General features: G+C 54.7%; 1 protein-coding gene across 9 annotated transcripts in view; it reads left to right on the plus strand.

Moving 5' to 3' along the window:
* Positions 1-27419, plus strand: part of NOS1 (nitric oxide synthase 1) — a 67639-nt gene that overhangs the window by 18496 nt on the left and 21724 nt on the right. For all 9 annotated transcript variants that reach the window (XM_040577243.1, XM_040577239.1, XM_040577240.1 and 6 more), the window contains exons 2-13: positions 5488-6570; positions 15375-15507; positions 19963-20100; positions 20548-20693; positions 20801-20963; positions 21978-22069; positions 22617-22758; positions 23064-23203; positions 23549-23723; positions 24573-24674; positions 25545-25739; positions 26744-26829. In XM_040577243.1, the coding sequence (XP_040433177.1) occupies positions 5846-6570; positions 15375-15507; positions 19963-20100; positions 20548-20693; positions 20801-20963; positions 21978-22069; positions 22617-22758; positions 23064-23203; positions 23549-23723; positions 24573-24674; positions 25545-25739; positions 26744-26829 (2237 nt within the window). In that variant the 5' untranslated portion in view covers positions 5488-5845. The remainder of the gene's footprint in view (positions 1-5487; positions 6571-15374; positions 15508-19962; positions 20101-20547; positions 20694-20800; positions 20964-21977; positions 22070-22616; positions 22759-23063; positions 23204-23548; positions 23724-24572; positions 24675-25544; positions 25740-26743; positions 26830-27419) is intronic.

Genomic DNA, 27419 nt, shown 5'->3' on the forward strand with positions numbered 1-27419 from the left:
CCCCACCCTGTTCCTGCCTGAATTAGAGCCAGAGCCCTCCATGGGACAAGGAACGGGTCCCAAGAGAACTTTGTTACTGCTGGTGGTGCTATGGCAACAAGTGCGAAGGAAAACCCGCAGGAAAGTGGCCGGGAATGCAGGAACGCACCGCCTTGGAGCGGGCACAGGGGATGCTGGCAGAGAGCAGGAGCAAGGGATCGGCCTTGGCTCCTCGAAGGGGCCAAAAGGCATCGGTGGGATGCACCCCGGGTTCTCCTGTGCCTCTGGCTGCTGGAAAGAGCTGACAGGACCGAGGAGCCTAATATTTTCTGGGAGTCTTAAATAGTGACGTGAGTCACTGGTGGTGGAAGTCGGTGGTGATAAGGCTTATTGCCATTTATCGCCCTGATCGGGCTGCTTCCCTCGGTACAGCACGGAAACGTAACATGGTGCTGGAGGGATTTGGGGGAGCAGTGAAGGAGGGGACGGGAGCAGTGCTGCACCAAGCCTGGAGCTGAACTCCTGCAATGCCTCCGAGGCGCGCGCTCTGCCGCGGGCGTTATTGATGCCGGCTGGCGGCTCCGGAGCTATTACAGCTCGAGCCAACCTGCTGCGATCTTAAATTCCCTTTTTCTTTTTTTTTCTAAATGGAGCCGCGACTCCTCTCTCGTGCTGGGATTGGGTTTCAAGGCCATCCATCACACGGCGTTTTCTCATTTATTTCCCATCTACCTATTTTGTCATTTAGGGCGAAGCGTCGTTGTGTTAACGCGGCTCTCATTTGTCAAAGCGGAATCGCTGGTGTAACTCCAGTCCTCTCAGCAAATTGATTGCAGTGAAATTTATGTTTTACAGATGGGCCGAGCCCTAATAGGAACATCAGTTTGAGACGGGGTTAGTGGCAGGACTGACGGTTTTATCTAAACTCTTGTTTCAGCGCACACTGCAGGCGCCAAGAAAATATTGCACAAAACAGTAAAATAGAAGCGGCAGTCGTGTTACTGAAATATGCTCAGCCTTGAACTCTAAATTAAAACAAAACCCTGTTTCTGTCATCTAAAAAAAGGGAATTTTGTCAACACAGTTGTCTTGGCAACATTAAAACCGCTTGCCTTGCAGGCTGTGGTCGGCTCCAGGTGGGGCAGGGGCACGGGGGCAGTGTTGAATCCCAGCGAAGTTTTGGCACCAAGGTGACCACGATGAGGATGATGTGCTGGCAGGACCGGGCTTTGCTCAGATGCTGAATTCCCCCATAGAGGGATGGTTGGGATGAGCACAGAAATTCTTATGGGCACAAAACCTTGTGCAAGTTGCCACGTAAATGGGTGGGTCAGGAGGATTTTGGACTGCGCCACCTGAAGGCTGTGAGCTTCAGCCCGGCTAAATGGTGATGAGCAAACGTAACATTTTGCTTGCCCTATAACAAAGCCCTGCAGCATCACCTGGAGCTGGGCACTACCACGAGGTTGTCGTGCAGGTGTTAAAAGTTCTCTTTTATTCAGTTCATGCCTGGGTGTAAATCAACTTTGTCAGGGAGGTGAAGGAAACATGGTTGCCCAGGCGAAAGGGCCACTTCCCAGCCTCATGCATGGGGATGGGAAGGATAAGCGGAGCTGGGCAGGAGGAAGGGCTCGCTCCTTCCCAGGAGGATGTCGGTGAGGTTGGTAGGAGGTGGATAAATGGAGATAGCTGGGGGAAACTGTCTGTGTGCTGGGGATGGAGAAGCTGCGCACACAGATACATCGCGGCGCTGGTCTCAGCCGAACGGGAGTCAAGCGCAGAAGTGCTGGCATGAGCGAGCTGCCTGCCAGTGAATCACTTTAATGCTCCATTTTCAGATGCACAAACATGCCGGTTTACAGTAACTGTGCATATGTTGCGTCCCATTGCTCCTCATCAGAGTCACTGACGCTCCACGGGTTGTAAAAATTAAATGGGCATAAATCCATCAGCCCTGGGGTTCTTCGTGGAGCGGCATAAATCCCACGAAAACTAATTAAATAAGACAATGGTGTCCATTTAAAGCTGGCACGTAGAAATGTAAGCCATTACCGCGGCAAAGATCTACGAGAGACAAGGCTCGGAATCGAATTGTGAGGGCAGGGGCACGCCGGTGCCCACACCTTGGGGCTGCCTCCGCCTGCGATGGGGGAGAGATCGTGCTAAGGGCAGAGGATGGATTTCTCCTCTGCCCGTCTTTTGAAATTGAATCACCCAATTAAAGTACGTGTAATGTGGTTTCTTGCTTGGAACCTTGTCTGGTGGCTCAGAACATTTTTCTCTATTTGCATGAGGATTGTTGGTCCTTAAGTGAATGCCCCCGAAGCTGCCAAGCCCCATCAGTGCCACCGTGGGGGCACACATGCTGTGCCGTGTCCTGCGCTGGGTAACACTTGTGAAACAGGTCTCATCAGCATGGGTGCATGTTGAGACAGGAGAGAGTGCTTTGGTGATGCTGGTCGGAGGTGCTGGAAGCTTGCAGCTCTGCAGGGTTTGCTGCTCTTTGATAATTTGGGTTGGTTTCCCTCTGTTTTACGCTTTGGAAGGGGAGGGAAACTGAGGCAGAAAGCTGGACTGCACCAGCCATGGGTGCTTAATACACGGGACTGGCTTGGCAGGGAGCGAGCCTGGCTTTTACCATGGCATCGTCCCCTTCTCGGTTCCCTTTCCAGGCTGAAATAAGCATTTCCATGCAAGTAGTGCTCACCAGCAGTGACACACTGCTCGCTGCACCAGTTCTAAGGAGTAGGACGTGACACCGCTGGTAGCTTTAAATCTACGACCTGGCAAACGTGCTGCTGCCCTTGGGTTCATAAATCAGACTGCTAATGATGCTTGTACAGAGAACTGCGGCCAGGCACCCGTACCACCAGCAGACAGCATCTCCCCGCAGCTTTGATGGTGCAAGGTGTTGTAGCTGGGAAATGCTCGTCCACGTCCTCCCCAGGGGAGCTGGAGGGTCGGGGGTGTAAAGACAGGTTGTCCTGACCCTCCTCGCCTGCCCTCCTGCCTCTCCACCCTCTCACGTTCCTTACTCTGGGTAAAAGCAAAAGGAGAAAGAAGGAGTAAGTTTGAAGGGGAATAAAAACCCTGAGCAGGCAAGTGATGCCCTTCCCTGGCTTTCTGGGGACTTGCTGATGCAGAGCCCATAGCTGGTGGGAGATGTCAACCTCTGATCACACGTGGGTGGGAGTGTGCAAGGTCGGGGAGCGAGGCACCCTCTTGTCTGTATGGGGCACGCTGGTGCTCACCCCGAGCTTGGTGAAAGGTCTCTCCTTTCATCTCCTTTTTTCTTTTTCTTCCTACTATCAAGGAATGCTGTCGGTGGGTTTCTGGGTGGGGAGAGGTGTGCACCCAGCAGTGCCATCGCTCCCTGGGGTTTTGCAGGCTGGAGACAGCTGTTGCTGGCTGGGATTGCTGGTGATGCTGGTTTGCAGCTGGCAGCAAAACCACTCAGATGAGACACAGCCTCTAATGGGTGTCCAGGAAAACACTGTCACCACATGTGTGCCAACAAGCTGAACTTGCAGCATGGTGACTTTTCCCCTTACTCTGGCTCCCAGGAGTGCTGGGGACACCGAGGGCAGGTCCTCGGGGCTGCTGGATGCCTTGGGGACTGTCCACAGCACATGCTGGGGCTGGGGGGCTCAGCTGCAATGGGTCTGCTTGCAGAGGGTTTGGCATCATGGGTCTGGTGCCGGGCTCGTTGCAAACACGGATGCAGCCGGCTGCATTGGGTTCATGAGCATCGTGGAGCCGGTGACTAATGCAGAGCAAATAACAGGGTTTTCCCCTGCCAGGGAACCTGGTGGTCCCACATCGCGTGGTACTCACGCGGCTCCCAAAGCCTTGTTTGTTCTTGCATCGCACAGAGAATGAGTCCTGTGTGGTGGTGGGGTTGTGGTGACCTCCTCTGCACAGGGGATGTGGGACTGGGGGGTGCAGGGATGGGACTGGGGGGTGCAGGGACCCTGCTGCGTGCTGGTGGCAGTGGGAGGATGGAGAACAAGAGCCTGCGTGGGGAGAAGCAGCCCCTTGAGAGACACTCGACTGGTTCATTGGGCACCCCCAGTGGTGCTGATGGAAATGGGATGGAGGGGCTGGGCAATATCAGAAGGGCAATAGGGATTAAATCCTTCACATGGGGTTACGGGTCTCTGCTTTGTTCTCTACTTGCCTGTAAAGAGCCACTCTGGGGTCAGCAGCCTTCGTCACACATGGATTAAAATGCCCGAGTGAGTTAGTGCCGGGGCTGGTGGCACTGCCCTGCCGCTCAGATCCCTGTCTTCTCCCAGCTGGGTGCTGGAGCTCAGCCCATGGCTTTGTGGAGCTCAGCCCTGCCGAGCCTGCAGCTGTGTCCTGGGGTCCCATGGGGCAGGGGGTGCTTGGTGTGGGGTGCTCGAAGGGGCAAACCCCCTGAATGTGATACTCTGGGGGCAGCAGACTGATTTGACATGCCTAGCACCCTCCATTTTCTCCCCAAAATTCAGATTTAAAAAGAAAAAAGAAGGCATCTGCATTTCAGCTTGCTGCTAAATGCATAGCCCCACAGCAAAACGTTCTCCAGGGCACCTCAGAAGTGTGCAGGGAATGCAGAGAGGGTTTGGGAGCTGACGTTACCTGGCGCAAGCACACAGCCTCATCAGGAGGCAACGACCCGCGGCTCCCCAGGCCTCCCGAGTGCTGTAGAAAGTCATGCCCAGATGCTTGGGATCTCCCGAGGGCTGGCTGAACTCCCTGCTTCGCCTCTGGATGACTTTCCACTGGTTGGTTTGGGAGCTGTGCAGAACTGGCAGGGCTGGGCACAGGGGGAGCCCAGCTGAGCCTCTGCACCCCCATGCTGCGGCTGGGACACGGGAGAGGAGGAGCCGAGGCTGCCAGCCCTTCAGCCAGGCTTAAAAGCACTGTCAGTGTAAATAACTCAGAGCAACGCCGGTAAGAGGAGCTGACCATCCTCTCCTACTGCCTTGTCTGCTCCTGGCTGCTGCTCCTTCTCCCGATAGAGTGAATGGGGCTCAGTGGGAAGGTGCCCGTGGAATAGGGTTCGTCCTGGGCAGGGAGCATCCAGCTCACCCTCATCCATCTCGAGCATCAGGTTGGGGACTGTGCAAAGCACAGGCGGATGAGCAGCAGGATGCCCTGCTGAGCACCACGCTGAGCACCACACTGAGCACCATGTTGCTCTGGCTCATGCAACTCGCTCAGGCGTTTGTGTTCAAACCGAAGCAGGGAGAGGTCGGAGCAGGGCTGTCCCGTGGCCCCTTCCCAGCACTCCCCTGCTCTGTGCCTTTTGCATTCCCTTCTGAACAGATGGTGTGGATTTTTTTATTTTCGCAGGGGGAGCGGAGGAAAGGGAGCCCGGAGCCACGCAAGGCTGCAGCCTGGCTCCGAAGGCATCTGGGGGGTGACATCTGCGGGGACGGGTTGATGCACGTGGGCGCCCGTGGCACTTTGCGCCCACCCCACATCACTTCTTTCTCTCTCCTTTGTTGTCTTTTCCTCCTCTAGATAAAGCAGCTCATGGCCCGTTTGCAGCCTGAATAACCCGTGGGGATGCTCATGTGGCGAGCTGGCTGCCTCCAAGCCTCCGGGACCAGAGGGTGACTCGAAGCCAGCATGTCATCCCCCGTGGCCCCTGCTCGGTGAGCGATGCCCAGAGCTGCCCACCCTGCCCCTCGCCTTGCTTCTTTCTCCTGGTGAGATCAGGACAAGGATGCTGCAGAAAGCCAGCCTGGAGCTGAAGCCCAGAGGCGTTTTGCAGTGAAACGAGGCACGGAAGAGCCTGATAAGCATCCCCCAGCTCCCCAAATCTCAGCACTCAGCGAGTGTCGAGGTCCTGGCCTGCAGGCTGGTGACGTGGGCTGCCATGGAAGAGAGTGCGTTCAGCGTGCAACAGATACAGCCCAACGTCATCTCGGTGAGGCTCTTCAAGCGCAAGGTGGGGGGCCTGGGCTTCCTGGTGAAGGAGCGCGTCAGCAAGCCGCCCGTCATCATCTCCGACCTGATCCGGGGAGGGGCCGCCGAGCAGAGCGGCCTCATCCAGGCCGGGGACATCATTTTAGCCGTCAATGGCAGGCCCCTGGTGGACATGAGCTATGAGGCCGCGCTGGAGATACTGAGAAGCATCGCCTCCGAGACCTACGTGGTCCTCATCCTGCGGGGCCCCGAGGGCTTCACCACTCACCTGGAGACCACTTTTGCCGGCGACGGGACTCCGAAAACCATCCGTGTCACCAGACCCCTGTGCCCGGCGCCGAAGGGGGTCGACCTGTCCAACCCAAACCTCCAGGGCAAGGAGCAGCCGCTGCCAGCAGCTGCCCGCGCCATGGGCTCCCTGTGGGCCCGGGAGACGGGGCGAGAGGAGCCGATGGTCCACGTTAACGGCATCGTTCCCGGCCCCAAGGGGCAGGACGGTGGCAAGGGGAAGGACAGTGCCTGCAGCCACCTGTGCCTCAACGGCGGCGTGGAAGACAACGAGCTGCTCAAAGAGATTGAGCCCGTCCTGGATCTCCTGAAGAGCAGCAGTAAGGACGGCGATGGAGATGCACCCTGCAAGGTAGAGACAAGAGATATAGAAGTCCAGGTAGACTGGTAGGTCCCTACATATATATATACATTTTTTTTTTTTTTTAACTTTTGTTGAAATGTGCCAGTTTTTGTCACTCACCGTGGCATGTTGCGGGGCCAGGGAGCACCTTTCCAGAAATTGCCGTGTAACACGGCAGGATGGAGACGAGAGAGGAAGGGGTATGAGAAGAGTAGGGTGAGGTTGATGAGGGGAAGAAAAGAGGAATGAAAAATTGGGAGCAGGTGGTGGAGAGAGGTGTAAACATGGGGGATCGGGGAGACATCAGGAATGGAAAAGCTGATCCGATGTGCGATGTGGGGACCGTGGGCTGGCGATTTTTTCTATTCGGTTTTCTTGATTTCAGAGGTTGCAGGTGTTAAACAAGACCCTGTGCCTCGGTTTCCCCTTGGCAAATAAGACTTGTGGTACAGGCTGTCCTGGCTGCTCTGCTCCAGAGCCCTCTGGTTGAAATCTGCTATTGATTAACGGCAGGGAGAGTGAAGGTCAGAGTGGCAGGAGGAGAGAAATGGCTCTCAGGACCTTCTGTGTCATTTGTTAACGGGGCTCTGGCTTCGGGAGGGATAAGGAGAGCTCCATCCCGGTTCCTGCTGAAGCCAGGGGCAGCCCCATGCAGGCAGCAGGACCAGCCCTGGGTGCTGCCGTGCTCGGGGCAGAGGGAAGGGGAATAGGTTTCCCTTCAAGCGCTCAGAAACCACCACCACATGCTGAAACACAGCAGAAGAGCTGCATGTTCTCCCCCTGCTTCTCGATCGAGTTAATAATTTCAGTATGCATACGTGCATGACAAGGGTGGGGACATAAGGGCGCTCACCCCGTGGCTTCTTGAGGACGGAGAAGTCAGGGGGATGGAGCTGGGGGCTGCATCTTTGCTGCCTGCCCTGCACGGGGCCGTGCACGCAGTGTCATCCTTCCCCTCTTCCTCGGCATTTCCCCAGGGGTGTTTACGGGGGGATGCGGCGCTTCTCCCTGTGGTGCTTCGGGTTTTCGGTAGTGATTTTTCCATAACAGCTCTCTTGCCTCCTGGCCACGTATTAGCAATGATACTTTGCTTTGTCCTGTTGCTTTCCCCGAGTCCCCGAACACGTTAGGGCCGTGCCAAGTGCCGCAGCAGGCTGTGCCTGTCCTCGTTTATTGATGGGACGGAACCGCCAGGAGGCTTGGGCAGGAGGGTTTGCTGGAGCTGGTGACCTAGGTTTGGTGGCAGTAGGATTTCTAGCTTCAAGTTTCCTTGCTTCCTTAGGGAGGGGAAAAAAGCTGTTTACAAAACAGATTTTGAAAAGGGATTCTTTTTTTTTTTTTTTTAATCAGAAGAAGGAGGTTGCTCCCACCACAACCCAATGTAGGATTTTCATCTCCTTCTTTATTTGTGGTTGTTTTCTTCTTGTCGCTTCTGCTCACCCACATTGTGCATTTTCCATGCGGAGGACACAGCTGCTCAAAGCGTGTTGGTGCTGCCACAATGAGGCAGGACACATCTGCTCTGCCCCACACTAGCGGGGGTTTGGGATGGGCAGTGGGACAGGGCAGCATCCCCCCACCACGCACATTTCAGGGCCCCGCACGCTGCATCCAGCACCAGAGACCTGCAGCCTCTGCTATGTAAAAAGTGGGAAGAAATATTCTCAGTGAGCATTTCTGGCCGGTGCTTTCCCTCTCACCCCATAAATACAATCACTGGAGCGCTTGTGCATTGCAAGAAGCTCGGAAGCCCCGGGGGGCATGGTCCCAAGCACTGCTACAAGGCTCAGCCTCACCCTCCTGTCCCTCGTCCCAGCCCAGCAGCTGCAGGCTCGCCAAGGAAATTCTGTTCCAGCTTGGGGAGAGATGGAAAAGGCTTTGTTCCTTGGAGGGATCTCTTCTGCTTCTTCAAGAGGTTACACAGAAACAGTTTAAATTCACTTAAACTGAAGGATCTCAAACCAACAACAACAAAAAAAAATCAGCAAAGTGGGTACTTCACCAAAGCTCAACTCACTTTATTTTTCAATATCTTAGATAGGTATTTATAAAAGTGGCTTGGAATTGAAAATCCACTTTTTGAGCAAAATTAGCCTTCAATCTTCTGCCTGATGAAAAGCTGCAGCCCGGCTCTTGGGGTAGAGCTCTGTGAGGGAGAGGACCAGGGTGCTCGGGGGGAGCGGGGAAGGGGATGCGCTGCAGGAGGATGTGTCGGAGACTGCTCTGCAGGGGAAAGAGCACTGCTCAGTTGCCTCTCCCCCGATCCTGCGACGTGCTGCAGATGATTCATTTCCTCCATTCGGTCTCAGGCACAGCTGGGGCATGGTGAAGGTCTTCTAGAGTGAGAGTTTTCTTGGTCCGGAGAAGTGCAGAAAGGTCAGGGAGCGATAGGGAGTGGATCACTGCAGAGACTGCGGTGCTCGATGCCAAAGAAATGCCCAAAAAAATAAGCAAGCCTTGACGGATTGATGCAGCTCTGGTGCCCTAGGCTGGGTCTTCTCCAGGCTGGAGGGACCAAGCAGAGCTGAGGTCAATCAAAACAGGAACAGAGCCCTACCTAAATATCAGGAGGGTGCAAATCCTCGCTCAGGGCTGAGCCTTACACCTCCAGCCCGGATCACTTGACCATGATCCAGCGGAAGATGCTGGTCTCGGGTCCAACCCCGTTCTGTCTCCATCTTTGCCTGGTGCTGACCTTCACTGCCAGCAGCATTTGTCAAAGCCAGTCGGGCTCGCAGAGCTCTGACAGCTTTCCCAGGGCAAGAAAGGATGGCGCAAGGCTGAGGTTATTCGCAAGCAGCTGAACACTTCTCGGTCAAGGTGGGCTTTGCTGAAAGGGATTCAGATTGCACCTGGTGCCTGTGTTGCTTCCTGCAAGAAAAACTGGAAACTGTGAAGTTTGCATTGGGGGGAAAAAAAAAATCATTTCATCCCCATCCCCTGCACCCGGGGGCTGTGCTCCCTGGGGAGGTTGCCACTGCATGGCCTGGCTTTTGCTCCCTGCTGACTTCTGGCTGCGAGGTGCCCCGTGGACACGGTGCATGCCCATGGGACGGGCCATGACCACAGCTGAAAGTCTGCTCCATGGCTCAAACCATCTGCCAAGAGGTTGATCATAAAACAGAGCATGGAAGTGGGGAGCAAGGTATTATGAGAACTGGCATTTCTGCCATGAGGCTCACCGTGGGCTAGAAAATAAAAATAGAGTTTGATTCACTCCCTGCCAGCTAACCTAGGTCTGTTTTTCCCTCTGAGCTCTAGGGAGATTGTCGCGTCCCATCTTTCCCTCCCTCTTCCCCCACCAAGTTGCCAGTATTTGTTTTTCTTCCCAGGTCTGTTCCATAACATGAACGGCATGATGGAAGCATGGCACTTCGGGGGCCAAAAAGCAGCATCAGCAGCCCTGAGAGTGAGAAGTGTGCTGAGAGCAGGAATTCTGTTTATGAAGGGTTTCAGGGTTTCAGGCTCCATCCTGCATTGGAACAAACCCCGTAATTTTGCAGTTCTCGAAGAGAAAATTCTCTTCCTCCCACCTCCCTTGCCGCCGCCAAAATCTCTTTGTGTTGCTCAAAACATTTCATTTGCATTTCTGATGTCTTCATTATTCTGTACTTGGACACAAAACTTTAAAACCTCTGAAATGAAAAGGTTCCCTGGATCTATCGTGTTATTTTTCAAAACGTTGAGGCAGGAAGCTTTGGCAGTGAGTAACCCTCTTCTTCCTCCCCTTCTCCCTCCGCAGATTCTTCCTCCTCATCACCCTGACTTCATCAGGCTCAGCCAGAGTGGTGTTTAGTGCCTGAAAACAGCAAATTCCACCCCAAAATACACTGTTGGAGACCCTTCTGAGAAGTCTTCTAAGAGAGGCTGCTCAACATCCTTCTTGCAGGGTGTCACGTTTCTGTCCTTGTCCTTCTGAGACCCAGCACTGCTTCGTGGACTTAGCTCCGAGGTGTAATGGTGGAGGCAGCACCCGGATGTGTGGGTGGTAACAAGAGGGTGGCAACTTGTGCTTTTGGGGATTAGAGAGCTGCACCCCAATGCTGTAGGAGCACTGGGAACACCCCGTCCCTGAGCCTGATCCCTGCTGGCAAGTCCAGCTGAGCGACCCTGGCAGACCTGGGCTGGGCTCAGGCTGAAGCCCTTTGGGTGCTGAAATCATTTTGGTGCCCTTTGGGCATGGCTGGGAAGGGGCAAGGACAGCAGCTGCGGGTCGGATCTGACACTGGCAGCATCTCGAATGATGCTAGGATCAGCTGGGGCACCGGGATCTGTTCCCAGGTCTTTATCTGCCAGCGCCCCTTCCACCATGTTTAGCAACCTCATGTTTCATAGCATGGCCTCGCTCCGGGGCTGCTGGTCTCGTCCATCCCCAGTTCCTGCAGAGGGCACAGCGCAGCGATGACCCTGGCCTCACGAGGGTGAGCCCCATGCTCCTGCCACGCCACATCCTCGTCAGTTTGGCTTTGTCCCTTCTCTTCGATGTAGTCAGAAGTCATCTTTCTCATTTAGGAAGGGACTTCTTGCCTTGCTGCTCCTGCAGTCACCGGCTGTGGGGAGCACAAACCACCTTTCGAAGTGATTCCTTCTGGTTTTGGCTCATCCTTGCAATCCCCAAGGATAACACAGGAGGAAGGAAACAAAGAAAGCAAGGTATTTCCCTCCCGCAGCTGATGGGTGAGCTTCCCATGAGGGTCCCAAGCACAGCCTAGGGTTTTCAGGATGAGGGCTTGGAGGAGCCGTCTGCCCCCGGCAGCAGTGGACATCCGCTTCTTCCTTGCTCCATCCAAACTGCCCCCTGGGGACAGCAGCAGCCACTTGTGCCTCTCATCTCTGCCTGGGAAATCAGAGAGATCCTTCTGCCAAGCAAATTCAAAGGAGTGGAGTGACAAATTTCTTTTTGCTCATATATCTATTATTATTTTTTTTCCCCCTTCCTTTTTGGAAAAGCTTTTGGAGACGTTTCTCAAAGGGCTGTTCTCAGCAACTTCCTTTCTGCTTCATCACTGTGAGCACTGCAACATCATCAAATTAGTCAAAAGAAAACAGTGGTGCCTCTCATTTTCCCAAACAGCCAGATGCTCTTTCCGAGGTGAGACAGCAAGCTGCACGGGTGGGGGAGGACAGGATTCCTCTGCTTTTTTTTTTTTTTTTTTTTAAGCAGCAAATTTTGCTTTCAGAACAAACAGGCGGGGTCCCTTCCGAAAAACCTGCTCTGGATGCATGCGTGCAGGTCAGGTTTGAGGGCGAGTTGGGAGGGTTTCTCTGAAGGAAGCAGCAGGAGGGGCAGCCCCTTTTGGCTCACCCATTGCTAAGTGCTTTTGGGTGTGTTGTCTGGAGGCTGTAGGACTTTGGCTGCCCCGCCAGGACCACCCTGTGTGCGCGTGGGCGGCTCCCCCCACAGCTCTGCTGCCGGCCGTGAAGCCGGGCCAAGAGAGGAAAACAACGGGCCCAAAAGACCCCGTTCCTGCCTGAGTTCTCACACAAGGCAATTGCAAGAAACGGGCAGGAAATATTTGTATAATGAAGCAATTGATTTTATTTTTTTTATTTTTTTCTCCCCCCTCATCTGGGCTAGGATGGGGTGAGGCTGTGGCAGCTCTGAATGGGCTTTTCTCTCCTCTGTCTCTGAAAGGGCCGGATACTTGTGTGCATCCGAAGGAGGTCTGCTCTAGCTCAGCCGGGGCACACAGCAGCCGTGCTGCGAGGGACAGAGCCTTCCATGCATAGGGCAGAGGCAGGCAATGCACTTCCAGCTTCGGCCGGTGGCTTTGCTGCAGCTGCGCTTTTGCATTTTTTTTATCCAGGGACAGCACCTCACTGCCTTGTGCACAATATTGCTGTCGAGCCTAAATAGCACTGTGCAACCTGGTGTTGTCCCACTTGCAAATGTGCCAGGTCCCGAGCATTCACCCCCGGTGCCTGCCTGGACCTCACCACGCCTGGGAACGGTGCCTCTTGCTTTTGGGGCCAGCTCCAGCAAACCCGTCCTACTTCTAATGCAAGAAGCTGCCGACGACGGCGATGACTTAATTCGAGCATCTGGTCTTTTTCCGTGCCGTTGGCACAGGTACCAGCATTCACGGCTTCGCTGGTGTGCAGACAATGAGATTACGCCTGCAGCCTCCCAGCCGCGTCCTCCGGCGGCTGCTGCCGATTGATGGATTCCTCCCCGAGGTTCCCTCGTGCCGGCAGGCACCCATTGAGATGGCCTTGCAGACACCTTTCTGCAAGCAGCAGGTCGTGCCAGGCGCCTGCAGGCGTGTGCTTGGTGTCATTTTGGAGGTGCCTGCTGGATATCTGGCACGCTGGGGTCTGCCTGCCCAAGCCTCTTTGCACAGAAGCAAAGTATGTGCTGCCGGAGGGGCACTGTGGCCCCTCGTGGGGCTGGTTTCCTCTGCTCAGCACCATGCTTTGAGGGATTCCTTCCATCACCGTACAGATTTAGGGCTTGTGTCTCGGGTTTTGGAGCAGTTGCGGAGCAGGACGTTGAGGCTCATCAGTTGCAAGATGGGTTGTGCTTGCCCATCATTTCTTGTGCGTGGAGGCTCCGTGTTGGCCAGCTCCATGCTCCTTGGTATGATGGGGCTTAAGGCAAGAGGGCAGGAGTGTGCAGCTGTGAAAATGAGTATTCTCCAGGAGGTTCAGTAGCTGGGCTTGTCTTGTGGGGATGAGCCAGATTTGTCTTGGGATTGCCTTGGGGGGAAGAGCTGCATTTTCATGTTGCTGCCTTGCTGCTGGGATGGAGGTAGGCTGGATGTGTCCGGAGCCCCTGGTGGGCTAGCAGATGGCAGGGTGTGTGGTTTGTGGGGGTCCCCAGCAACACCAAGAGCAGCCAAGGCAAAGCTGGTGCCAAGGCTGCGTGGAGCAAAGCAGGGCTGTCTCTTCTTGGGCTGCTGTGGCTCCCTGGGGCAAAGACTGGCAGGGCAGGGACATGAGCGGGGGTCTCAGAAGCTCTGTCTCCTGAGGACCTGGTTTCAGTTGGCAGCCAGCAGGGGAAAGCAGTGACACAAGGTCCTGATGCAATGCCCAAATCCGTGGTGCACGCACATCCCATGGATGGCATCAAAGCACAGCAGCTAGAGCATCCTACACGTGGGTTGGAGTACAGCTAGAAAAGCTCTTCATCTTCTCCCTCAGCAAGCAAGCATGGGGCTGATGTGGTGTACATCCCCACACCTTGCACCCCGGTGTGGCTGCCGGGTGCTCTGCCATGCAGTAAGGACCCAGCACCTGCTGTGGCTGTGTGGTGCAGTGATTCCTCGTGCCTTATCTGATGGGCAGCCTTTCACATACCAGCCATGGGGCAGAAGAACTGCTTTCTTCTCCAAGCAGCAGGGGGTACAACTCTGGGTACAAGCTGCCCTGTGGCACTTGTACCCCTTATCTTGCACCACGTTGGCCACCCTAAGGCAGCGAATGTTGGGAAGATGTCCAGGACCTGGGTGTAATACTGTGGCAGCTGAGCATTGCTCTGTGAATGCAGAAAAAAAATGTTGGAAAGTTAGAGCACAGAGAGACAGCCTTTAAATGAAGTATTTTGCTTAAGCTTTACCTAAAGATATAAGCTGAGGGTGAGGGAGGTCATGAAGCTGGATTTCTTTGTACGTATGTGTCTCCTCGAGATGGTGTCAGGAACACCGTGCTGGCGTGAATTATGTCCCGAGCATGAGCGTCCTGCTTTGGTCAGTGCCCAGAGCCTGCCGTTGTTAATGAGAAGGCTCGTTAGTAACTCTATTGGGCATCTGGAAGAGTTTTAAGAACTGACAGCCAGAGCAATGCCATTGCCAGAGCACATTAGCTCGATGACGGGCTGTTCAGCAAGGGCAAAGCAGCGGTGCTGCTGTGCCGGACCGGGTCCGGAGCCTCATCAGGGCTTTCGGTGCCTTTGCTTCAGCCTGGATGCTGCAGCCTGCGTGTGCTGGGTGTCAAGTCTCCAAACCCCATTTGTTTTTCTCCTTCGTGTGGGTTTTTATGGCAGTGGTTTTCCATCACCTGTTTGGTTGGCATTTAGCAGCCTCGCTAACATCCTGCGGACATTCCCCAGACACAACGTGCACGGCAGACGCGGTGCACCGTGTGTTTCATCCGTCTTATTGTGCAGGCAGGGGCAGCCAGCACCAGGGACACCCTCGTCCCCCAGCCTTACAGATGTACTCCGTGTAGGCGAGCCGTCTGTTTGCTTGAACATATTCGCCCGGGTAAAACCACTTGCACACAGCGGCATTTGCAGCATCTGTAAAGGTCAGGAAGAGGAGAGAGCATTGCTTCTGCCTCCTGGGAGCACCTACTTTTCCTTGTTTTTTTTTGTTTTTTTTTTTTTTTCCTCTCCTTCCACTCATCAGCACCAACCTGCTCTCTGCAAACCCAGCCGGTTTTGCCGTGAGGCTTTGCAGCTAGAAATGTGCATGGCTCTCCTTCACCCCCCTCTCTGCTTGCTTTCACAGGGCTCTGGATGGAGTCGGCTTGATTTTGGGGGGCAGGGTGGCTGGCACGTCACCCCCCTAGAGCAAGCACCAGGGCTGGTGTGGTCTCGCCTTGGGGTGCCAGGCTGGGAGCCGGGCACACCAATGTCCCCTGGCTGAACGCAGGGCACGGGGCCCCTGTTGCTGTGCCAGCACCACGCTCACCCGCACGACAAAACGTCTGTCGTGCTTGGGTTGCCCTCGCAGGAGTGATTCATCGCCTTGGCCAAGGCAGAGTGTTCCCTCCCCTCCCCTGGTGGGACGCCTGAGTTTTTGCTCCTGCGGGAAGCGGCTCCAGCAGAACACGGAGCGACTGGAGCGACGGCGGCTGGCACCACTGCCCGTCCCCAGCCCGCTCACCCCAGTGCTTCTTAACCCTTCAGTTTCAGGGAAGGGGAAAACAAGCTGCAGAAAGCCTTGCCAGCTCGGATGGAGAACGACCGTGTCTTGGGTGACCTGTGGGGGAAGAGCAACGTGCCCACGGTCCTCAACAACCCCTACTCCGAAGCAGAGCAGGTAAGCGCCCGTTGCTTGTGCTGCGTTGGGTGGGGATGGGTTGCAGGGTGCAGACCCCTCCTGGGGGGCTCTCACACTGCAGGGAGGCTGCGAGGACTGCTGGGTTGTCCTGGGGACCCATGGTCCCAAGACCTGGAGTCAATGGTGCACAAAGCACATGTGGTCCAGAAGCTGAATTCCCCAGGGTTCAGGCAGGGCACGTATTATTGGAGAAGGATGCTCCTCATCCAAGGAGCCAAGGTGGAATGGGAGCATAGCCAGGGACCACATCTCCAAAACATCCCTTGGGACCATCGGCCCTTTTGGTGGCAAAAAGCTGAGCCGCCTCGTTAAGGTCGTTTTGATTTATGCAATGGTAATTCAACATAGCGCTTCAGATAACATGTTGTACTGCGCCTTTTCATCTCCTCACGCTCCACAGACATAAATTCTCAGGCTTTCTTGCCAAAAATGGATTAACTCCCTGTTTGTAGCCAAGCCAGAGACACAAGGCGGGATCCCCCTGGGGAAAACACGATACCCGTGACTATAGCCCAGCCTGGGCAGCAAAGTGCGTCGCCCCAATGGGATTAACCAGCAGTGGGTCAGGACACGGGGGACTGATCCAGGGACCGTGTGTTCTCCTTGCCTGTCCTCTCCCCACCTGACTTGTAAGGATCGCATTGTACTCTTCAGGGGAGGGGAGAAAAGTGATTTCATGGTCACATGAAGATTTCTGAGAAAATCAATATTTCCTTGGCTCGGGAGCATCCTCAGCAGATCCCTCTGGCTGACGCCTCTTCCCAGCCCCAACGAGCTGCCACCCCACGCAGTGCTCCTCGCTGCCTGCCACGTGCTGACCACTGCAGTGGCAGGTTCATCGGGCACATGGGTGCTGAGCCTGGCCTCGATCCCCAGCAGCACCTCCAGGGCTGTGGCTCTTCCACTTTTCCCATCGCAGAGGCGCTGGAAAGATGCAAAGCCAGGAGCAGGGCGTGAGGTCACATAAGGTGACGCAGCCGAGGCGATCCTGACTGTGCCAGGCTTGCTGCATGGCTGTTACCCACCACCCGGCTGGGTGCTCGGATGTGGCCAGGGACAATCTCCATCCTCCGTGCACAGTCAGCCCTGCCAGCAGCACAGACAGCCTTACCTGTCACCAACCCACGTCTGCACATGTAAATGGGAGCAGCCAGCAGCGAGCCATCGCAGGCAGCCCCACGTCCTGCTCCGTGGTTAGAGCTCTGCAGCAGCTCTCAGGATCCCACCCGAGCAGGGACAGGTTGCTGCTCTTGTCCCTTCCTGGATAGATGCAGACTTTCTGCCTCCTCGCTAAGCTTCGTGCATGTACGTGTCTGTTACTATAAGCACTTTATAACCCTCTGTGTTCAGAGCTTAATTTCTCTCCATGCTAGGGCTGCCAAAATCCCCAGTCTTAAGCTGTTATTAAACTCTTTAATTTTTTCCCCCCCCTGCTAGATGTGCAGGCTTTCTTTTGATCCCTCTTATCCCCACACCAGTCCTGGAGGCAGGGCTGGTTCCCTGGCTCCCCACAGCCATTCCCCGGGGATGCCTGCGACTGGGAGGAAAGAAAGGGCAGCGGGCATTTCGCTGAACTCCTCACAAGCCACAATAAATACTGTTAGCACGGCGGTGAGCCAAGCCAAACACCAGCTCTTTATACACGTTGTTCTCTAAAGCAGGATTTGGTGGAGTCGCTTGGCCAGGTGGGGAGTGCTCACTGAGGCTTGTAATAAGGTGCTGAAAGACTGGTTGGGCATCGATCACTCCTCTGGGTTTGGTTTTGTTTTTCTTTTTTTTTTTTTATATTTTTTTTTCAAAATCACACAGTGTGCTCTGCTGGTTTCCCAGGAGCCCTAGGCCTGGCTGATGGGGAGATGCTGTGACTTCACCAGCCCGCGTCCTGCGCCCGTATTTCAGTCCGCACGGATTGATTTGTTGGCGATGCGGGCGGGCGCCTACATGTGCGGCAGGGCAAGGGACTTGCAGCAGATCCATGCCTGTAAGGATAATTTACGGCTTTATAAAAACAAAAAAAGTACAGTTTGGAGTTAATGCAGTCTGGAAGGAAATGTCAGCACGCTAATAGACCCACGACCCAGCAAAGTGGTCCAAAGCGGGTCCCCCATGGCCGATGCATCTTGGCAGGATGGTGTTTGCCACGCAGGGATGCAGGAGGAGGGCTGAGGACCTGCAGCCTAGACACCTTGCCCCCAGGCAGGGCTGGGTGCCTTTCTTCCCTCCCTCTGTAAGAGCTGCAGACATCTCTCAAGCTGCACACCACCGATAAGTGCCTTGTAGATGCCTGTATCTTACGCGCACACCCCGACTGCTCAGTTAGTCTCTCCTCCATTTGTCCCACTCTTGAGTCACTAATATCACAGCTGCCTAATTAAAACATGAAAGCAGCTCTCACTGCCTCCCTGAGAGAAGCGGGGGTAATGTTTGGTTCCAGCAATGCCGTGCAAGGAAGGCATACATACGCACATGCAGCTTCTTCCCAGTTTTTTCTGGGTGTTGCTCTCCGTGCAGCTGTGGTGGGGTTTTGGTGCTTCTGCTTCTCGTAGGTGGTGTCACCTCGGCTGCCCCTGGCACCTGGGGCTTCATCCTGCCCCAGCACTGTGGTCTTGTTGCAGCAAGGATGCAAACTCCATCAGTGCCTGCAGGGAAAAGCCAAAAAGGAAAGGGAGCAGCTTTCAGGGATCTTGAAGGTAGCCCATCTGTTAAGTATCCATCCTCCACCAGCTTGCACCGTGTGCTTGCTTCACCACAGATGGGGTTGTTCCTACATCTGGGTCCATAACACGCTCTTTCTGGATGCAATCAGCACTTGCTGCCTTAGTTGGTACTTCTGGTTTCTGTCTGGTGGAGGCAAGGTGAGGAGGTAAGCTTTTGGAAACTGTGAGGACTAAAGAAGGTCCTACAGAGGAGTCGGTGTCAGCCCAGGCATCACACTGGCAAGGGATTTGGGTGCATCCATCCCCTGGGGAGGGAGGATGGAAATCTTTTGCCCTGGTGGTTCAGGATTGGCTTCTTGTTGAGGAAGAGCAAGTTTGGTGGTGGTGCTTGTATTTCGTCTCTTTTTGTCATCCTTCTGGCCCCTGTGGCTTTCCCTCCTGGGTTTGCCCATCAGCAAAGCAGCTTTTTCTGAAACAAGAGGCTCTTCCACCATGTGCTGCCTGTTCTCCACCTGGTCCTTCAGAGAGGAAGGCTGTAATGCCGGATTTACACTGGTGCTGCTGCTCCATGAGCTGCGACTGTGACAAGGACCTAAAGCAGGACCACCACAAAGGAGTGTGAAACTCTGAAGGCAGTGCCATTTTTACACTTTTTTAGAGAGAAAAAAAAAAACTTACAAAAGGACACAAGCTACAAGGTTCCCATAGGCAGGCTACACCAAAACTCCATCCAAGTCCAGATCTACGCTGCAGAGATGCAAACCTTTAAGCAGCATCAAATCCAAGTGGGTTCTGACAAGATGCTCTGGTGTGGGATGAGGATTCCCCCAAGACCTCCAGCAGCACCTCTGCAGTGGCAGCAGATGAAGCACACCCTAATGCGAGGTGTAATTCCAGAAGTGTCTCTGTTTTCCAGCACCAACGTGGATCTCATGCCCCGTGGCACGCCATCAGATACCGACTCCTTGTGAAGCTTTCCAGTGCGTGGAGGAACGAGGGTTGCAGCACACATATTGGATATGATGATATTTGAAAACATTTCTGAAAACATGTGCAAAAAGAAGAGCTTGCAGACAGAAGGTGCAGCCAGCTCTGCTCAGCACAAGCTGGCCGAGACTCTCCCGTATGCTGGCTTATAATTCAAGACGTGCTGGATGAGCCCAGCCTGACGCAAGATATTGGGGTGGGCTGGAGATTCAGAGCTGAGCCCGAAGTGATCTGAGTATGAATAATTCAGCAGATCTCCCACTTGTGTAATGTATCCGTCCTTATTCCGGTGTTCTTCCAGCATAGATAGCAAAGGAGACATGCCTTTGGCTTGCTCAGAGGAACGCTCAGCTCTTAGCCCTGTCTCAGAGGGCTAATGTTGGTGAGACTGAGCTTGGCGTGTGTAAAACCTGAGCAGGTGATGCTCCTGAAAAAGATACATCTAATACATTTTGGAGAGATAAGTCTTCCGCTGGGAAACTTGAACGCGGCATTCTCCTAAGTCACTGCTGTCTGTTTTTTAACTCCTCTCCTACAGGTTTGGCTGTCTGGTAAACAGAGATGACTTCTCAACCATGCTGAGAGTTGGTTGCACCATTGCAGGATCCTAAATGCTGCCAAATATTTGGATCATGCGCCTTCTCTCACTGTGTTATCATTAGGATTTAAGCACTGGGACTCACTAATGGAAGATGCTGCTGCTTGTTGTGACCCTTTTCCTGTATTTTGTTGACAAATATTAACCTTGTGTGTATTTCATTGACAAATACTAACCTTCTCTGTTGTCCAGCCGCCACCGTCGGGGCGGCAGTCCCCGACCAAGAGCACAGTGAACGGGAGCCCTTCCAAGTGCCCACGGTTCGTCAAAATCAAGAACTGGGAGACGGGCGCCGTGCTTCATGACACTCTGCATCTCAAGACAGCAATGGTGAGTGGGGTTGGTAGGACTGCCTGAAAGCTGTCTGAGTGTAACTGAGCCGATCACGGTGTTTCCAAGATGTTTTTGGCTAGAAATGCATCTGGATGAGTTCAGGCCAGCCTTTTTGTCTCCTGTGGTGTCTGAATTTCAAACCTCTGGTGCAATAAACTGGGTGAGAGGGGAGTCCCCTTGGGAGGAGCAAGGAAAGGCATAGGGCTTTATGTCGAGCTGGGATGAGAATTTAATGAGTCTCAATCATCTGCATCAGGTGGGGCAGGAGGTGACTGCACACGCTCGAGCTGTCTTGCACAACAGTACTGAGAGGTGTGAAAATGAACAGGGCTGGAAATATCCCTGTTTGTCAAAGATGTCACCAACTCCTGGGCAGCTAATCGCTGACTTTCCCCAGCCCTGCTCACACAGCCAAGCCATGCTTGTCTCCTTCTGTCCCACCAGGCCACCGCATGCACCGAGCAGATCTGCATGGGCTCAGTAATGACCCCTAGCCAGCATGTCCGCAAGTCGGAAGATACCAGGACGAAAGAGGAGGTGCTCCTCTTGGCTAAGGACTTCATTGACCAGTACTACTCCTCCATAAAGAGGTAAGAACAGCCAGAGAAGGTCACAGAAAGTCAGGCTGCTTCTTCAGGATTTCCTGCCCTCCACCCGGGTTGGTGAATGCTATCTACCCCGCCCCCCACCCACACAGGTCCGGCTCCAAGGCCCACATGGAAAGGCTGGAGGAAGTGACCAAGGAGATTGAAGCCACCGACACCTACCAGCTGCGGGACACCGAGTTGATCTATGGAGCAAAGCACGCCTGGCGAAACGCAGCCCGCTGCGTGGGCAGGATTCAGTGGTCCAAGCTGCAGGTGAGCACCAGAGCTGCCAAAGGATGCGCTGGGGTTTTGGAAAGGCAAGCCTTGCTTTTCAAACACCCAAGGGAGCACGGCATACGGGTGCACACGGCAGCCATGCTTGCCTCAACAGTTTTGGAAAGGCAGCAGGAGATGGAAAAACATCTGTAGGGGAAGGTGTATAGAGGTGTCTGTGTCTGAAATGGGGCCAACTGAAAGCTGCTGCCCTAGGGAACGTCTTCCCAAACCAGATACTGCTCCAATATCTCACACGCTGCTTCCAAAGCTGCAGTTTTGCCTGGAGAACAGCAGCAGTACACACTCACCTTTGGTACAGAGATGCTACGGCAGGAGATAATTTGATTTGGTGCACTTTTGACTAGCTGGAAGCCTGTGGATAGGATCTGAATTAGGCATCTCTAGTGGAATCCCATGGTATGGGGATGATGTGTCCCTTTGTAACCCAGAACACGACTCAAGTGCTGCTGAGCAGTTCTTAGGGATGTTTCACAGTGGGCATGGGCACCATGGAGGGCCAGGAGGCTGGGCCTCCTTCACTCCCAGCTCAGCCTTCAGCTCTTCTTTTGGCACATCTGAGCCTTGGGGGAGCCATTTCTGCAAGAAGCTGGCTTCAAGCCTCCTGCTGAGCCTCTTTCCTGGTTTCCACACCCTCTCAGTGTCCCTCAGACCTGGCTCACACCTCTCCCATTTCAGCCTTGAGTCTGCAAGAAAGAATAGAAACCAAAACTGCTGGTGGAGGAGCCAGAAACAGCATCCAGTTGTTAGCATTGGGCTGGGGAAGTTTTTGTCTGGGCAGGAGACCAATCCCCTCTCCAAAGCAGTAGGAGCAGCTGGATTAGATGTCCAGATGTTGTAAAGGCAGGGAACACAATTATGGAGCTCTAGGTCCCTAACAGATCAAGGTGACCTCGAGGGCTTTCCCTTCGCTGTGTTCCTGCTGCCAAGCTCTGCCCTAGGAGCTGGAGCACAAATCCTGTAGTATCACCACCATCCCTTCCACTGTTCCAGGTGTTTGATGCCCGAGACTGCACCACAGCCCACGGGATGTTCAATTACATCTGCAACCACATCAAATACGCCACCAACAAAGGGAACCTCAGGTGAGCCACCGGGGATTCCCCAGGGTTTCTGCCCGAAGCGCCATGGGTGTGTTAGCCCAACTCTGGGTCCTGCTGGTGTTGTCTCCTCCGGCAGGGTCACTGTAGCCAGCCCCTGTCCTGGGGAGAATGAGAGGGACCTGATGTCAGGGGAAGGTATCCTGCTGGTCCAAGTATATCTGTTCTTGCTCTCTGTGGGACCCCAAAGAGCAGATATTCCAATTATTTCACCCTTCCTGCATTCTACTTAAAAAACAGAGCACAGGCAGCTCCCTTTCTCTCTCTGAAACCCTATGTTGCCAGCTTCTGCCTGGAGCTGAAGTGCTGCGAACTCCCCAGCTCTTTCCAAAAAAGAGCCGGCATACACCTGGCTAAGATTTCTCCCAGTGAAGAAAAGACAATAAATGTCAGGGGCTTGTCCAGGCCACAAGCAGACAGTCAGGGGCTCAGGGTGGCAGCAGGCAGGGGCTGCACATTTCCCCCACAACACTTCCTTGTCCCTCCCCGTGCTGTCACAGCCCGGGTGCTCACTGCTGCCCCATCCTTGCAGATCTGCCATCACCATCTTCCCGCAGCGGACGGACAGCAAGCACGACTTCCGTATCTGGAACGCCCAGCTCATCCGCTACGCCGGCTACAAGCAGCCCGATGGCTCCGTCCTTGGAGATCCCGCCAACGTGGAGCTGACAGAGGTACCGGCTGTGGGGCTGGGTGGCTCTGAGCACCCCGGGGTGCTGGCTCAGGTGGGGTGCATCCTGCCTGCTGGATTTGTCCCACTCCTGGGTGTTTTCCTGGGAATAAAACTTCCCATGCATGGGTTGGCCGTGACATGCCAACCCATGTCCATAGCTCATTTGGATGGAGATGAGCTCCTGGACCAAAGGGCTGAGCAGGGATGCTGTTAGGAGACGCTGCTCAGCACCACAAGTCCCATCTCAGCACCCAAAGGGCAGGTGGCCCTCAGGGACCTCTAACACCGCTGTTGTTTTGGCTGTAGATCTGCATCCAGCAAGGGTGGAAGGCACCGCACGGGCGCTTTGACATCCTGCCCCTGCTCCTCCAAGCCAACGGCAATGATCCTGAGCTCTTTGAAATCCCCCCTGAGCTTGTGCTGGAAGTGCCCATCCGGCATCCCAAGTAAGTCAGAGGGGATCGGTGGAGCTCAGCTCCTCTGGGTTCACCTTAAACCATCTCTGCTTAGACTAACCTATCACGGCTTGGGTGATTTACCCTCCCACTTCCAGATCTTCCTTCCCCTGGGATGGAGATCAACTTGTGTTCTTGTCCCTGGGCTGGTTTCCCTGTGCTTGAAATCTCCCAGGACTTTTCTCTGTAACATTCCTATGTAGCACCCTCTCCCCACATTCAGGAAATTTTCTTCTTGCATGTCCTTTGTCCTGGTGGCCAGCAGCAAAGTTACCTGCCCTGTAGGTGGTCTGGGGGGGGGCTGGCAGATTGGCTGACCCGGTTGTATCCTGGCAGGTTCGAATGGTTTAAGGAGCTGGGCCTGAAGTGGTACGGTTTGCCAGCTGTGTCCAACATGCTCCTCGAGATCGGTGGCTTGGAGTTCTCTGCCTGCCCCTTCAGCGGCTGGTACATGGGCACAGAGATTGGGGTCCGGGACTACTGTGACAACTCTCGCTACAACATTCTGGAGGTAAATCCCCCTCCTCGAGGTGGGCAGTGAGTGAAGGTGCTGGGGAGCAGGGCAGGACTTGAGGACAGCGATGGAGGGAGTGTGGGATGCCCAGGTCTCCCTTACGGATAGCAGCTACGTTCTCCTGGAGCCACAAAGCCAAGGGTGCGGTGGGTTGGCAAGGGTTTTTTGGGTGCTTAGGGGCCAGCAGGTAGCTAACAAGCCAGCGTGGTGCCTATTTAGCACCCCTGAGACTTCTCAAAGCATTGGGAAAGCAGCACTACGAGGGGAGCTGCGGGTGCAGGAGGTCGAGGGCTCGCATCCATTGGGGTGGTTCCTTCACCCTCCCAAGGAGCACGCTGCATTTTGGAGCGGCTTCGTCCTGCCCCAGATGTTTGAGAGCTCGCCTGGAAACCAGAGGGGTGAGAGTGTGTGTCTTTGTGTTGCTATTACGTCTGTAATAGTGAGGGGGGAAGGACTCCGGGTAGAAAAAATGGCCTGAGAAAGAACAGTGTGGGAGCAGCAGGGGTCTGGCATGGGGTCTGTTCCTGCCGGGATCGCCACCATCTCCTGCCATCCCACGGACCCACCAGTCTCCTTTCAGTGGCCCTTTTCAGCAGCCCTGAGTCACCTTCCTGTGTCCAGGGGAGGAGGCGCAGGGAGGAGGCCAGACTGGCTGTCCTCCCACCATGAAGAGGAAAAGGCAGGGCCCCGTATTTGCAGAGGAAGGCAAAATGTCAGCTGCCCTGCCCTACATGTGCCTTGTGCCAGCCTGGGTCCCTCCTTTGGGTCCCTCTCCCCAAGCAGAGATCTTCAATTCTTGGTTCTTGGCCAATAAAAGTCTTCACCTGCTGCCTCGTTTTGTTGCAGCAAGTGGCCAAGAAAATGAATCTGGATATGAGGAAAACCTCCTCGCTGTGGAAGGACCAAGCCCTGGTGGAGATCAACATTGCCGTGCTGTACAGCTTCCAGGTAGGTGAGCTGCAGGGTCTGGGTCACAGGGACCGGGTGGGACAGCGATGGAGACTTCTGCACAAGGACAACGGCAGCTGCTGCTGCACTCAGCTGAAATTGTGCTGTGCCTTCCTCCTTCTGAGCTGTTCCAGGAGCCTGCAGGGAGATTTAATGATGTCTCTGCCCTGGATGTTGGAAAGACGGCACTACCAGTGTCTGAGCTCTGCTGGGCCAGCGGGAGTGCCTGGGGGGCAGGATCCAGCCCTTCTGTCCCACCTGTGAGGCACAAATCGGCCCAGGTTCTCCCCGCACTTGCACTTAAAGGCTGAGTAGCAAAAGGAGTCTTTGAAAACCCAGCTTCAGGGAGTGGGAGTCCTTCCCGGAACGGGATCAACGCTAATCCCTCAGTACTACAAGCGCTGAAAGAGCTCCCCAGGGGGCTGACCAGGGGAATGATCCATCTCATCTGTCCCCTCTTGGCCCTTGCTCAGCCCATGCTAAATAACAGGAGGAACACCTATCCCCTAGCATGCCCCCCAGGAAGGACAAGGGCAGCCTATCAGCCCTGCAATCACTGCTTGATGACTGTGCTACTTGGGAAGGTCAGGGTTAGAGCCACCCTGTGTCACCTCCAAAGGGACCGTCCTGTAGGGCCGTGGGAGGGAGCCCTTGGAAGGAGGTGATCATTGGGAAGCAAAACCGGGCATCCTTCAGCTCTGGACTTGTAGCCAGTGGTCACAGGTAACATTTATGTCCATTGCGTGGAGCACTTGATGAGCATTTTCATCTCAAGCTCTGCTCCCTGGCCTGAGTCCTCCCCGCCAGTTTGGCTTTCACCTCCTGGAGAGTGTTAACCTGCAGCTGTTGGCTTCCTTCTCCCTCCAACAGAGCGACAAGGTGACCATCGTGGATCACCACTCGGCCACCGAGTCCTTCATCAAGCACATGGAGAACGAGTACCGGTGCCGCGGGGGCTGCCCTGCTGACTGGGTGTGGATCGTCCCACCAATGTCGGGCAGCATCACCCCAGTTTTCCATCAGGAGATGCTCAACTATCGCCTCACCCCCTCCTTCGAGTACCAGGTACCGTCTGCGCCCATCCCTCCACCCAATGCCTTCAACAAGCTGCCCCTCGAGGCAGTGAAGTCTGTGAATGAGTCTGACTGTTGGTCTCCTCTAGCACGGCATAAGGACCCCCTCGATATTCCACCTTTTTCCCAGGGCAAAGCCTTTTTGCCCCTCCTTGGAAATATGGGCCCCAACCCTTGGGTCAAACAGGACTAAGGAAAGCTCATCCCTCAGGAAGGGCCTAATTCTGCTCTTTGCTTTGTAGATGGGGAAATGCCCTGCTAGCCACCACATCCCTCCTCTCCCCAGCTTACAGATTTGTCTGGCTGGCTCTTCCCAGCCCTGGGGATCCAACGATTTGATGGGGAGTTCCTGCCCAGCAGGCTGAGATGCTGGTGCTGGAGTATTTAACACTTCAGACCATGTGGGAAAAGGGCCCTGAGCAAACACACCCTCATTAGCCAACCGCCCCTGCTCTGGTGGTTTTCACACAATGTGACCTTTAGTCAAGAGCCCTTAAGGAACAATCACAAAACGGGAGCAGTCTGTTCGTTTCTATAACCAATCCAGCAGGAACCCCGATGATTCCTGGCCCTGATTACAGCCAGCCGCCTGCAAGGGCACTGAATTAGCTTCTGTGCTCTTGTTCCTTGCTTCAGCTGCCTCCCCTTCCCAGAGGGCCTCTTAGAAAAAGAAACCTGTGGGCTGGGAGGGAAGGATGTGCTCGCATCGCCTCTCCCCTTCTTTTTCCTCGTGGCCTGTTAATGCTCGTCTCAGAGGTGAGAGGGCGTTTGACCAGATGCTGTTGGAAGCCACAAAGGTTTTATTATATACCACAAATTTCTGCCCAAGTGCCCTGAGAAACCCATTGGTCTCCAGGGACCTGTACAAGAGATCAAGGGCTGGGAAGACACCAGCCATTCCTCCCATTCACAACCGGAGGGATTCAGCTGGGGTTACAGCATTTCTCCAAGCCCTGAGCGCTGCCCATCAGCTGCTGCTGCTCTTCTCCCTCCTAGCCGGACCCCTGGAACACCCACGTCTGGAAAGGGGTCAACGGGACGCCCACCAAGAAGAGGGCCATTGGCTTTAAGAAGTTAGCAAAGTAAGTACTGGTGGGCTCCGAAAAGCCCTACAATGCGTTGGGCTGCTCCTGGGCTTGGGTGTGTGCAAACCGATGGGTCGTGAGCCTGGGTCCCAGGCTGCTGAAGGCTTTAGCTGCCAAGAGGGATGTCTGGAGAAACCAGCAGCCCTTGGAACATCCCGTTAGACCTTCAGATTTGTGTGGCCATGAGAATACCGGGTGTTGCATGTCGTCTTTCCTCCCAGGCTGGTTCACTCATCAGTAAGACATACTTAAGTACTCAGGAATGGCTTTCTCTTGTCTTGGGGCTTTATTACCTGTCTCTGCTTTCACAGCCTCCTGGGGCAGAGATCACTCCTCCTGGTTCAGGGCCAGGCAGGCAGGAGTGAGATGGAACTCGTGTCCCCGTTTCTCTCACTGACTCTTTAGCTACTTGTCTCTAGTGCGCATCTAAGTCTCTGGATGTCTCACTGCAAGGAGGGGGTGGTAGGACTGAGGAATCTTCCTGCAGGTAGCAGAGGGACTGGGGCCAAGCTGAGATTTGCTCTTCACGGCCGGTTGACCCCTGGCAATGGGCCACACGAGTCCCACTGCCCTGCCAAAGCAGCGAG

Source organism: Cygnus olor, chromosome 17, assembly GCF_009769625.2.
Source record: "Cygnus olor isolate bCygOlo1 chromosome 17, bCygOlo1.pri.v2, whole genome shotgun sequence".
Lineage (NCBI taxonomy): Eukaryota > Metazoa > Chordata > Aves > Anseriformes > Anatidae > Cygnus > Cygnus olor.